Here is a 13,269-nt window from a genome sequence, read left to right on the forward strand (position 1 = left end):
AGTAAGTTTTAAAATCCATTTTAAAGAAATCTTGATAAGAATGAAATCCCATTGTGAGATTCAATACGGAATGTTAACATTATTCTTTGTTTAACACATATATTCTTTGTTGAGTTTTTGATGCCATTTTTATATATACTGAATTTTTATTTATTGTATTTAATACTAAATTTTTCTGCTAAATTTTTTTAAACAAACCTTACTAAATCCACCTTTAAACTAACTTTTAGCACTTTAAGGTCATTGATTGCATTATTCAAATTTTCCTTATTTACCAGTTAAGAATGTTGACTCGACAAAATATTAGCTAAAATAACTAGGCATAGATTATATAGTTAACTTGTGCTAATATTCTAAATGCAGGTCATTCCGCCCTTTTCTTGTTTTTTATGCTTACTAATGTTCTAAATGCAGATCACTCCGCCTCCATTCAAATACTCAAAATGTGTCCCTCCTTAGTCTAAATTGCTGTTTGTTATCTTCATGTTGTTAAAGCAAATAGTTTACAAACCACAGAGAGTATTTCATCTACGGGCAATAACTACAAACTGCCACCAATAAAATTACTAACTACAGCTAAATCAACAACTGACTTCCAAACAACAATTTAAACAACAAAGTTACTATTTTTAAATACATTTTAATTTAAGGATTGTTTGAAATCTTTCTTTAAAATTATTGGTGCAATTATATATCGTATAAATGTTTTATACGTTTTTATACTAATCGGAAACAAAGTGTAACAGCTTAATCTCACTAGAATAATATATAATAATACTTGCTTATTACGTGAATAATCAGTTAAAGATAAAATATTGTGATTAAAAATTTACAACTTTCAAATATCTTTCTTTTAAAAATTTAAAATATTTAACAAAAAAAATTATGCCCGTAATTTGTACTCGAAAGTAATTTGCAAAAAAAAACTTCTAACATTTCTTTCACAAATGTTTTATACATTCGAATATGTTAAATTCGCGGAAAACCTCGTTCACAGTTTCCTAAAGGTTACAAGACTGTTCTCCAGACTGCGATTTTTACGCATTTACGCATCTAGTTTAATATAAAATAGAAACATGAACTATGATTTCAAAAAAAAAAAGAAGAACTTTTAGTCAACCTTATGAAAATAACATGCAAGTTTGTTTACACATCTTTCATGACAAGTTTTAGTTAATAGAAGTTCCGTTTTGATAACGCAAGCAGCTCTTATGGAATGAAAAGCCTTTTTGCAAAATAAGTTCTCCGTCATCTTCGTGATGCACGTTTAACTGTCCGCAATTTTCCAGACCAAACAGTTGAACGATGTTTTTTTACAGAAAAACTTTTTTTTTTAAAGAAGCGTTTTACAACAAGGAGAAAGTGTCATTCCTAAATAAAAAACGAGTTCTCTTTTTAAAGATGCTTTGAAAGATTTGTAGAGAAATCGTTGTTAACAGTCAAATGGAGGAAAGAAAGGGATTAGAATAAGCTTCAATGAAAAGAAAGCTTTCGTAACTCAATTTTCACTTGTGCTAATAGGAACTGGATTAACTACAGCTTAATAACATTAGGTGGATATCTTTAGCAAGAATTCACCAGTCGTTTTAAAACTATCTTGGATTACATTAGCGTTGTTGTGTTTAGATTTTTTAACTATTTTTACGTAATAAACTAAGTGTGGTAAAATGTTTTATTAACTTTGACTAATTGATCGTAATGTAACTACCCAGCAAGCACACAACGTTGAAACAACGTTGAAATAACGTTGATCAACGTCGATCAATGTTATTTCAACGTTGTTTCAACGTTGTGTGCTTGCTGGGTAGTAACTCGTAATGGAAACTGGCATAAGTATGGTAATCCATTATATCTTTGAGAGTCACGTTAAATTGTCATCAAAGAGTCATGTAAAATTGTCATCAAAGAATTTTTCATCGAACCTTAAACTGGGTGCTCAGTTTTTGTTTTCAATTAAAAGCTCAATATGTTTTATGTAAAGCTTTATATATTTATATAAAGCTTATTTAAAGCTTAATGCAAATATATAAAGCTTTATATATTTATATAAAGCTTATTTAAAGCTTAATGTAAATATATAAAGCTTTATAAATTCGTTCAACTAAATTGTAAATTTTTTATTAAACAAACTTTTATCTCATCTTTATTCTTTTTATATTAAGCTTTATATAATATACAAATATATAATGCTAAATATAAAAAGAGTAAATTTTAGCAAACAAAGTTTCGGTTAGTTAAGTTTTAGTTCAGCGTAAGAAAAACGCAAAATGATATGAAATATTAATAGCATTTGAAATTTATGCTCCACTTTTACAAATTTATTCAAATTCTTAAATAAGAGATGCAACTCGAGTATCAGGATAAAATTAATTTATTTTTTAATTTGAAAAAATTAACGTTTAAAAAAATTAACGCTTGTTATGATCCTACACGCAGTTTTCATTGAGAAAAAACGAAGACTGGTATACTGAACGATTCGTAGTCAAATTCGTAGCACGCGGTACCTTCTTCCCAATAGTACACTGTGCATATGGGCAGGTCGAGTTAGAACTTTTTTCAGAAATTGCCATTAAATAGATATCAACTAAATAACCTAAAAGCACTCCCAAGAAGGCTTTTGACGATCAGGTTCTTAAAGTCTACCGATCAGACGTAAAGTCCACATTAAGAAATATCCGCCATTTTGTTTAAGGACGTAATTTTTAAATTTTAACGTTTAAATAGGTCAGAATTTCATTACAATATATAATATAACATTACAACATATTATATTATATATCATTATTTAGCTATTGTTTTGACTAATAATTTAAAAAATCATTTTGTAGTCTATAGCATACTAAAAGTTTTTTTTATCAAAAAATTGATAGGTAGGAACTATTATTCTATTCATGGCTGAAACGTAAATACATAATTACAGTATTAAAAATATACCAATGCAATACCTAACAAATAGATACACAAAATAACATTTTTCCATCAAAGTTATTGGATTACCATTTCTAGATTATGATGCTTTACAATTTCTAGATGTAATAGGCACAAACCAATTCATCTCATTAAAAATGATTTTATAGGTCTTATTGGTATAGCTTTTAGAGATAAAACTCTTTCTATGATTTCTGCTGAGCATTTTCTCAGTAATATGTTTATAATACGCCCTGTTGTTGTAAACACGATAAAAAGCCTTGGAAACAAGTTGAACATTATGGGTAGAAACAGGAAGATTTGTAATTTCAAATACTTATCTGCAATCAGTAAAATAATCAGTTGCTATTTATTCACCAATGCTTCTCTCACTCTTATTTATAAGCTCAAAATTTATAGGAACATCGAAGTTAATGTATAATAAAGACTGTCTGTTTTGTCACTTTCTTTTTGATGAGTTCTAATTTCCAGTATCCTATACAACACTATTGATCCTACACCTATTTCATCAGACTTTAACATGGAACTTAATATGTTCTCTGTTGGAAAACAGTAGAACTTTATTTTAAGTTGGTTAAGCAAATCTCTTATTTCTCATTCTCCAGCAGCTTTATCTTGTTGATCGTTTTGTAAATAGTTAAAGTGCGTCGTGCCCTTATTATGTAGGAACTAAGAGGGACAGTATAAGTTGTCAAACTAATTGAGATAACAGCTGGGGTTAGCGTTTTCACAAAGGCATTCGTTTTATTTCCATAAACTATTTATATAGTTGTGATTTCATCAAGTTTTGTAACTGAGTCAAAATCAACATGTTATTAGCTATCAACTTATTGGTTCGGTAAATTAACTGCTTAACTTGATTACTTAAGCAGTTTTTTTTAAACAAAGCTCATTCCGAAGCACATTACAACCTTTTTCTGTTACGTGCTGTAACTATTCTTTTTTTATTGAGGCATTCAAACAACCTTTAATAATCTTCGTACATGTGTTGTGCTTGAAATCTACTAAGAGGTAAAACTTTGTAAGATAATTTCCGCCACCAATTAGAGGTGACCCAGCTTTAGATGTAGCCTTGTAAATATTTTTCTTCATATAACATTTTCTCTGATGAGTTCTAAGAACTTCAAATTTAATTTTTACTGTTTACAAATCAAATTCAAATTTTACGGTTTTTTTCGGATATTTTTTTCTGTGTGAGTCCTTTCTTTCGTACTAATTTGTTCCCAAATACACATATTTGGAGATATACATATTTCTTCAATATAAGAGATATACATATCTCTTATGTGTATATCTAATATACAATGCGAAGTATTCTCTGAAATAATTTTATTAATCTTTAAAATTTTTGTCATTTAGTTAAAACTTTGAAATAAAAATCTTTTGCAAAAACTTTATTGGGTATAAATACATTTTTATATTATCAAAAAATTAGTTCCAACTAGTTTCTGTATTGTTCGCACGTGCACAGAATAGTTTCTTCGAGATGCATAACAATAATTGTTTTTTGCTAAATGTTATTTACAAAAAACAGTTTTAAATGTCATAGCTTGAAATATCAATAAAATAAAAAAGCTATTGCTTACGCAGGAGTACACGATAACTGAAAGGTTACTCGATGAGCAATTAAAAAGTCAATAAAAAAAGTTGTATTAAAACATGTCATCAAATCAAACTTTGGTTTTATCACAAAAATATCAAAAGTAGTTTTAAAATAAACTATTTTTACTCTCTTACTCTTTGACAATACCGTTATTTTCCACAAGAAACGTTCTGAACAAAATTGTAACATTGAATTATTTTATACAGGTAAAAGTAACCCAAAAACTTTAAGGTTATTTCTTAAGTACTGGCTATGTTTAAAGAGAAGTTTCAAAACGAATAGATAAGCTGAAGCGTAAGGCTTTTTTTTTTTTTTTGCGGTTTTTTAGGTACATTTTGTAGAAAATTACCTAATTTCCATTTAAAGCAACTCTATTAAAAAAGCAATCATATCAATTTAGTATCTGAGTCTCGGAAGTCTAGTAAGTGCGATGCTAGCATAAACGATCTCTCGAAGTTGGTATAAGAAAAATCTGTTCCACCGAGACCGATGCCAGTTAGATATCGGTACCTGTGTCGTAGGACGGGTATTGTAAAAAATGACCGATCCAGTGATTACACGATACTTTCCGTACCGAGACTCTGATGGTTAACATCAATCAGCAATAGCTAATTTAGCAGTGGTATTTTATGTTGAACACGTTTAAACTAATAAAAACAAAAGTTTATGGAATACATTTAACTGTATTCTTTTTAAGTGCCAGCGTTGTGAATTATTAGAACGGAACTATCGGTATTTGTAAAATTATATCGAACTTTCCGAATTTCCGATGCGGAAATTTTTTAAATATTGGACTCTTGTTCGAATATTTTTTCGTAATTATCGGGACATTTTTCGGTATTAAACCGCTTTCGGTATAATACCGCTCAAAGGCGAAAATTCCTAAAACACGTTAGAATGTTAATACCTCACACTTATCCAAAATGGGAAATAATTACTCCGAAGCTTCCCGAAAAAACCCTTTGGAGCGAAGTTTCTACATATGTTCCTGATTAGAAAAATGAAAAAAATGAAATCCTTCATGACCGTCCGAGCGAGAAATTTTAGTTTTAAAATGTAAGAAATTGCGACAAAAAATATTTTTTTGCAATCAAAAGAAAACACATTTTTTATTCACTAAACATTGATCTACACTACATAACAGATCCCTGATGCATGGGTAAGTCACTAAAATGTTTAAAAAACTTCAAAATCAAAAGTAAAATGATTGTTTAGCAAGTTTAATTTTGATTTTTTTTAAAATGATTTAACAATTGTCCACTGTAGATTGCTTTTATTCTTTTTATTCTATGGACACATAACAAAGAAATAATGTGAGAAAACAATGTGAGAAAACAATGTACTCTTTAAAAAATTGAGTTGGGGGCAGCTTTAATGTTAGTTAGTCAAGCTTTTTTGAAAAACTAAAACATAAATAAACTGAAACAAAGAGACGATGTTTTCTTGATAACTTTGCATTAAAGACGCTTGCTGTTGAAATCTACTATGCAACTCAGCAACTTTTCTGGATAGTCTGGATGACCCAGAGGCCTTTTGTATCTCTCCCAGTGGGTTCGGAAACTGTGATGAAGGGCTTCTGTTGTCTGTTCGCTGAATGGTCCAAGAGACTTTTTGTGACGATCAATGAAATCCTTGACATGAAAGAAGACAGTGTGGACTTTTGGACTCACACTTACTTTTGGCAAGGAGAGGAAAGCCAGTTGAAATTGGTCAATTTTCTTTGAGTAGTTTGAATCCAGATGATTTCCAAAGCAGGCATTCACAACTGCATCAAACTTTCTCAAAGTGTCGATGAATGGAAAAACATGAAAAGCTGAACAATTCTCTGCTTGTCTTTGAAGAAGGTCAACATTTTTGAGGAGTTTGCGGCATTCATTCCCAGCAAACTGCCCTCCGTGAAAAGGCTGTTCTTTGATATGAAGAGCTTTAGGCCATTCTTCAGCCTCAGGCCAGGAGTCCTTTAGTGCCTTGAACAGATGGTTCACTACACCGAGAAGGAGATGTAGCTCCATTGGTGGAATGATGTCAAGAACAAGTGCATTGTCAGAAAAATCCAAGAGGGGCTCATGCACCACATTCTGAAATTGTTTAGCCTTTTTCATGTCTAAACCAGCTGCTTTAAATGAGGCATAAGATCTGATGGATCCAAAGGTTCGAAAGTTACCATTCTGTGATAACCTATTGTGGTCAATGTCACACCATGTGCAAGGGTGTGAGCTGGCATGTGACTGAAGCCCACACACAAGGTTTGCCACCTTCAGGTCACTTGAAAGAAGAAAGTCAACTCGCTCAGAGAAGATGAGAGATAGTATTGTTCTCAAATTCTCATAGTTTTCTGGTACATCCTCTGCTACAGCAACAAGAAGTTGAGATTTCACACCACTGTCTTTTGCTGCAAAAGATGTAAGTGTCTTCTTGTCTGGTGGAGCTTGAACTTGAGAAATCAATTCATCTTCTTGAATCCCAAGGCTAACCTTGAGGAAACCACCACCACCGTCAATTCCAAGCTTGACTATGTGCTCTTTATACACTTGTCTTTTGAGCAAGACATCATTGAGAAGTTCAGAGAGATTCTTGCAGTGAACCACAATTTGTTTCTTTGTCTGAGACTTTTCATGTGTCACAGTTATGTTTGTGTGAGTGAAATGTTCAGATAGTTGTGTACCTATTTGATGGAATTTTGCCCGGAATTGAGGTTCAACAACTCTGGCTTGTGCAACATGGTTCAATGTTGAGGCCAATTTTTTGACGCTTGCATTAGACAGCCCTGTGTTTGTCTGAATGTTTGCAAGGTCTTGGGCTTTTAGAACTACTTCATCACCAAAGAGTCTTTTTGCGCTTGCTGCACCTGTATTAAAAACATTGCTATGAGCAAATTTTTCACATAAACAACCAAGTTTTCTTTATGGAAAGTAAAGTTTAGATTTGAACTGCAAGTTTTATTTGTTAAAGGTTTTTTCTTTTGTAAAAGACAAAGACAATGACAAAGTTTTAATTACTATCAGATAAAAGATTTGCAAGTTACTGTTACCTGGAGTAATTGGCAAAGGTCGCCCACCACCACTTTGTGCTATTCTTAGGGTTCCATGAGGAGAAGCCTCTTTAGATGAAATGACTGCTGAAGCAATCTGTTCACTGACTTTGGAATCTTTTGATGCCAACATCTTTATGTTATGCCTGAATGTGAACTGATTGCATTGATGAGGTACTCCTCTTCCAATTAAGGAGAGGCAATCAGAACATCTTCTTTGGTCTTGGGATGGTAAAGGCTGTTGTGGCATTTCAAATGGGTGCTTTTGCAATGCTTTCAGGTGTCCAATTTTGCAAATGATGCAATCACACTGCTGTCCTCTTGTCTCAGGCCTAGGGATGACAGATGAGAAATCAAAAATGGGAGGGACAGAGACATTCTCACCATTTTTCTTTCTCCTCAGAAGCAGTCTGCAAGAATCACACATTCCAAGTGGGACTCGCGTGTCACAAAAGTCAACATCCTGAGAAATCAGACTCTTGACTTGGTCTTTAAGAAAACTTGTTAGCTCCCTAGAACATTTTTTCATACAGAGGAGACAAACTGACTTCCGACAGTCTTCATGATTTTTTGCTGAGTTTGGCATTTTTGAGTTGTGCATTCCACGAATGAAAACATGAATATGTCATTAAAATGCCTTTTCCCGAAATTTGGTTCAATATTTTATTAGGGATGTGCCACTAATACTTAAGAACTGATTTTTTCATCAAATTTTGAAAAAAAAAATTAAAATTTTTTTTGGCAAAAATCTTATTTTTTAAACTGAAATTTCTCGCTCGGACGCTCATGAAGGATTTCATTTTTTTCATTTTTCTAATCAGGAACATATGTAGATACTCCGCTCCAAAGGGTTTTTTCGGGAAGCTTCGGAGTAGTTATTTCCAATTTTGGACAAGTGTGACCTATAAAAATATTGCCTTCTTTAATAGCTATATTTTTTAAAAAATATTGACAAATCAAATACTTGTTAATTATTATCAAGCAAAATTAAAAAATTTAAAAAATAAAATCAGAAATTAGATGAATCATAAAATTTAAAAAAAGATTAAAATAGTTTACAAAAATGTATAAAGGCCGAATTTTGAAAATAAATTTCTATATATAAACTGCAAGAAAAGGTGGAGCAGCCTTCTATGTTTGTTTGAACGATTCTTATCAATCTTATACAAAAAGATTGCTTAGGGCTGTATGGTCTTTTACCCTTTACTCATTTATTACTTCATAATGAATGACCTTGCAATTTAATTAACATTTATACTGCCTGAATACATTTATTCGTTATATTATTTGAAAATCTTCCAGCGGATTCAAAAAAAAAAAATAAGGAAATACAATTTTTATCATCATAAATGGCTGTTTTTTTTTTTAAACGGTAAAGTAATTGAAATAATTTTTTAACGAGATTTCTGTATGAATTTACAAACATTGAATTATGAATGTGTTGTGTGTATATAAAAGAAAAAATTGAGTTAGCTACGAACTGTATAAAAAATATTGCCGATAATATGCTATATCTAATTCACACTTGTCCAAAATTGGAAATAACTACTCCGAAGCTTCCCGAAAAAACCCTTTGGAGCGGAGTATCTACATATGTTCCTGATTAGAAAAATGAAAAAAATGAAATCCTTCATGAGCGTCCGAGCGAGAAATTTCAGTTTAAAAAATAAGATTTTTGCCAAAAAAAATTTTAATTTTTTTTTTCAAAATTTGATGAAAAAATCAGTTCTTAAGTATTAGTGGCACATCCCTAATAAAATATTGAACCAAATTTCGGGAAAAGGCATTTTAATGACATATTCATGTTTTCATTCGTGGAATGCACAACTCAAAAATGCCAAACTCAGCAAAAAATCATGAAGACTGTCGGAAGTCAGTTTGTCTCCTCTGTATGAAAAAATGTTCTAGGGAGCTAACAAGTTTTCTTAAAGACCAAGTCAAGAGTCTGATTTCTCAGGATGTTGACTTTTGTGACACGCGAGTCCCACTTGGAATGTGTGATTCTTGCAGACTGCTTCTGAGGAGAAAGAAAAATGGTGAGAATGTCTCTGTCCCTCCCATTTTTGATTTCTCATCTGTCATCCCTAGGCCTGAGACAAGAGGACAGCAGTGTGATTGCATCATTTGCAAAATTGGACACCTGAAAGCATTGCAAAAGCACCCATTTGAAATGCCACAACAGCCTTTACCATCCCAAGACCAAAGAAGATGTTCTGATTGCCTCTCCTTAATTGGAAGAGGAGTACCTCATCAATGCAATCAGTTCACATTCAGGCATAACATAAAGATGTTGGCATCAAAAGATTCCAAAGTCAGTGAACAGATTGCTTCAGCAGTCATTTCATCTAAAGAGGCTTCTCCTCATGGAACCCTAAGAATAGCACAAAGTGGTGGTGGGCGACCTTTGCCAATTACTCCAGGTAACAGTAACTTGCAAATCTTTTATCTGATAGTAATTAAAACTTTGTCATTGTCTTTGTCTTTTACAAAAGAAAAAACCTTTAACAAATAAAACTTGCAGTTCAAATCTAAACTTTACTTTCCATAAAGAAAACTTGGTTGTTTATGTGAAAAATTTGCTCATAGCAATGTTTTTAATACAGGTGCAGCAAGCGCAAAAAGACTCTTTGGTGATGAAGTAGTTCTAAAAGCCCAAGACCTTGCAAACATTCAGACAAACACAGGGCTGTCTAATGCAAGCGTCAAAAAATTGGCCTCAACATTGAACCATGTTGCACAAGCCAGAGTTGTTGAACCTCAATTCCGGGCAAAATTCCATCAAATAGGTACACAACTATCTGAACATTTCACTCACACAAACATAACTGTGACACATGAAAAGTCTCAGACAAAGAAACAAATTGTGGTTCACTGCAAGAATCTCTCTGAACTTCTCAATGATGTCTTGCTCAAAAGACAAGTGTATAAAGAGCACATAGTCAAGCTTGGAATTGACGGTGGTGGTGGTTTCCTCAAGGTTAGCCTTGGGATTCAAGAAGATGAATTGATTTCTCAAGTTCAAGCTCCACCAGACAAGAAGACACTTACATCTTTTGCAGCAAAAGACAGTGGTGTGAAATCTCAACTTCTTGTTGCTGTAGCAGAGGATGTACCAGAAAACTATGAGAATTTGAGAACAATACTATCTCTCATCTTCTCTGAGCGAGTTGACTTTCTTCTTTCAAGTGACCTGAAGGTGGCAAACCTTGTGTGTGGGCTTCAGTCACATGCCAGCTCACACCCTTGCACATGGTGTGACATTGACCACAATAGGTTATCACAGAATGGTAACTTTCGAACCTTTGGATCCATCAGATCTTATGCCTCATTTAAAGCAGCTGGTTTAGACATGAAAAAGGCTAAACAATTTCAGAATGTGGTGCATGAGCCCCTCTTGGATTTTTCTGACAATGCACTTGTTCTTGACATCATTCCACCAATGGAGCTACATCTCCTTCTCGGTGTAGTGAACCATCTGTTCAAGGCACTAAAGGACTCCTGGCCTGAGGCTGAAGAATGGCCTAAAGCTCTTCATATCAAAGAACAGCCTTTTCACGGAGGGCAGTTTGCTGGGAATGAATGCCGCAAACTCCTCAAAAATGTTGACCTTCTTCAAAGACAAGCAGAGAATTGTTCAGCTTTTCATGTTTTTCCATTCATCGACACTTTGAGAAAGTTTGATGCAGTTGTGAATGCCTGCTTTGGAAATCATCTGGATTCAAACTACTCAAAGAAAATTGACCAATTTCAACTGGCTTTCCTCTCCTTGCCAAAAGTAAGTGTGAGTCCAAAAGTCCACACTGTCTTCTTTCATGTCAAGGATTTCATTGATCGTCACAAAAAGTCTCTTGGACCATTCAGCGAACAGACAACAGAAGCCCTTCATCACAGTTTCCGAACCCACTGGGAGAGATACAAAAGGCCTCTGGGTCATCCAGACTATCCAGAAAAGTTGCTGAGTTGCATAGTAGATTTCAACAGCAAGCGTCTTTAATGCAAAGTTATCAAGAAAACATCGTCTCTTTGTTTCAGTTTATTTATGTTTTAGTTTTTCAAAAAAGCTTGACTAACTAACATTAAAGCTGCCCCCAACTCAATTTTTTAAAGAGTACATTGTTTTCTCACATTGTTTTCTCACATTATTTCTTTGTTATGTGTCCATAGAATAAAAAGAATAAAAGCAATCTACAGTGGACAATTGTTAAATCATTTTAAAAAAAATCAAAATTAAACTTGCTAAACAATCATTTTACTTTTGATTTTGAAGTTTTTTAAACATTTTAGTGACTTACCCATGCATCAGGGATCTGTTATGTAGTGTAGATCAATGTTTAGTGAATAAAAAATGTGTTTTCTTTTGATTGCAAAAAAATATTTTTTGTCGCAATTTCTTACATTTTAAAACTAAAATTTCTCGCTCGGACGGTCATGAAGGATTTCATTTTTTTCATTTTTCTAATCAGGAACATATGTAGATACTTCGCTCCAAAGGGTTTTTTCGGGAAGCTTCGGAGTAATTATTTCCCATTTTGGACAAGTGTGAATTAGAATATACTTAATAAAAGTCATACAGCTACATAACTTATATATACTTGTAAAAAATAAAAAACTTATACATAAAATTAAACAATAGCCATTAATACGCCATTTTAAACATGTACTTGTAAAATTAAATAAATATTGTCTAAAATATTTATTAATAAATATTGTGTAAAATATTTATTAAAAAATATTTTTTAAATGTAACGTTTTTTTAAATTTTCAATCTTGAAATGGTTCACAACAGAATAAAAAAGGCTGATGGAGCTGCTGATGCAATTGAAAAAATAAAAGAAGTTCTAAATAAAGCTTTAAAAGAGAGACCTTTGAATGAAATATGAAGATAGTTCAGATCCAATGGCTTTAAAAAGATGTTTTCGTTAATGGAAGCTCAATTCAAATGAATTTTTTAAGCATAACAACAACAATTAAAGGTTTTTACAGCATCAGATAAAGAAAATTTATCAAGCTATCTGCTGCTTGAATCAAGCATTAATTAGGCTCTCTACTGCTTGTCCTTACAATCAATCAATGTTTGCAACATAATTATTTTTAAGCTCATGATAATGCGCAGATCTATATTTGAAAATGACAACCAGAGTTGTCTCTCTAAACGCCTGAAGCAAAAAGCTTTGCTCAATCTACTGTGTTCAACAGATACACTGATAGTGAATTTTTTTCAAAATCTCAGAATAGTAAGAAATCATGATATGATAGAAACAGTAAGAAATCATTAAATGTAAATTTGATCTTTAATGCATATATAATGTTGATAAAACTGGTCCAACAACCGAACAAAAACCAGTAAAATTAAAACAGGTTGACGAAGTAAGCAAGTTGGAGCAATCAAACTTGCAGCAAGACTGCATGTGGTGCTTCGAATGCAGTTAAAAATTCTATTCCTTCTGCTCTTTATTACTCCAATTTTAAAACTTTAAGATTGTATGATAAAGGAAGGTCCTCCTGGACGCGTAGGATTTGCAAATCCGTCTGGTTAGATAACAAAGCATCATTTTATAAAATGATTAAGCATTTGTTAAGTATTTGAACTACTTTCGTGAATCTCCACTTTTATTACTTCTGGACAATTATGAAGTTCATAATTTGTTAATCATTAATTAAAGATGGTGCAGCTCAAAATACAATTATCACTATCCCACTTCAACAA

General features: G+C 32.4%; 2 protein-coding genes across 2 annotated transcripts; one reads left to right on the top strand and one right to left on the bottom strand.

Annotated features, from left to right (window-relative positions):
- Positions 1-5,988: 5,988 nt before the first annotated feature.
- LOC149883642 (uncharacterized) lies at positions 5,989-8,339 on the bottom strand. The gene is made up of 2 exons (XM_090098611.1): positions 7,563-8,339; positions 5,989-7,379 (listed from the first exon to the last, which is right to left on the bottom strand). Exons 1-2 carry the CDS (start codon positions 8,161-8,163, stop codon positions 5,989-5,991), a joined length of 1,992 nt encoding a protein of 663 aa, XP_089954737.1. The 5' UTR covers positions 8,164-8,339.
- Positions 8,340-9,205: 866 nt separating this feature from the next.
- LOC149883643 (uncharacterized) lies at positions 9,206-11,556 on the top strand. Its single transcript, XM_090098612.1, has 2 exons — positions 9,206-9,982; positions 10,166-11,556. The coding sequence occupies exons 1-2, from the start codon at positions 9,382-9,384 to the stop codon at positions 11,554-11,556; spliced, it is 1,992 nt and encodes a 663-aa protein (XP_089954738.1). The 5' UTR covers positions 9,206-9,381.
- Positions 11,557-13,269: the final 1,713 nt, after the last annotated feature.

The sequence above is a fragment of the Hydra viridissima genome, unplaced genomic scaffold (assembly GCF_058129835.1).
Source record: "Hydra viridissima isolate aposymbiotic clone 2 unplaced genomic scaffold, HvirCarnegie_v1 scaffold_9, whole genome shotgun sequence".
NCBI lineage: Eukaryota > Metazoa > Cnidaria > Hydrozoa > Anthoathecata > Hydridae > Hydra > Hydra viridissima.

What these genes read in the sequence shown, in the direction of transcription:
- LOC149883642 (XM_090098611.1), bottom strand. Translation starts at nt 8,163, where the DNA reads ATGCACAACTCAAAAATGCCAAACTCAGCAAAAAATCATGAAGACTGT. An exon ending in ACCTTTGCCAATTACTCCAG is followed by an intron (nt 7,380 to 7,562) that starts GTAACAGTAACT and finishes TTTTTAATACAG; the next exon opens with GTGCAGCAAGCGCAAAAAGA.
- LOC149883643 (XM_090098612.1), top strand. Translation starts at nt 9,382, where the DNA reads ATGCACAACTCAAAAATGCCAAACTCAGCAAAAAATCATGAAGACTGT. An exon ending in ACCTTTGCCAATTACTCCAG is followed by an intron (nt 9,983 to 10,165) that starts GTAACAGTAACT and finishes TTTTTAATACAG; the next exon opens with GTGCAGCAAGCGCAAAAAGA.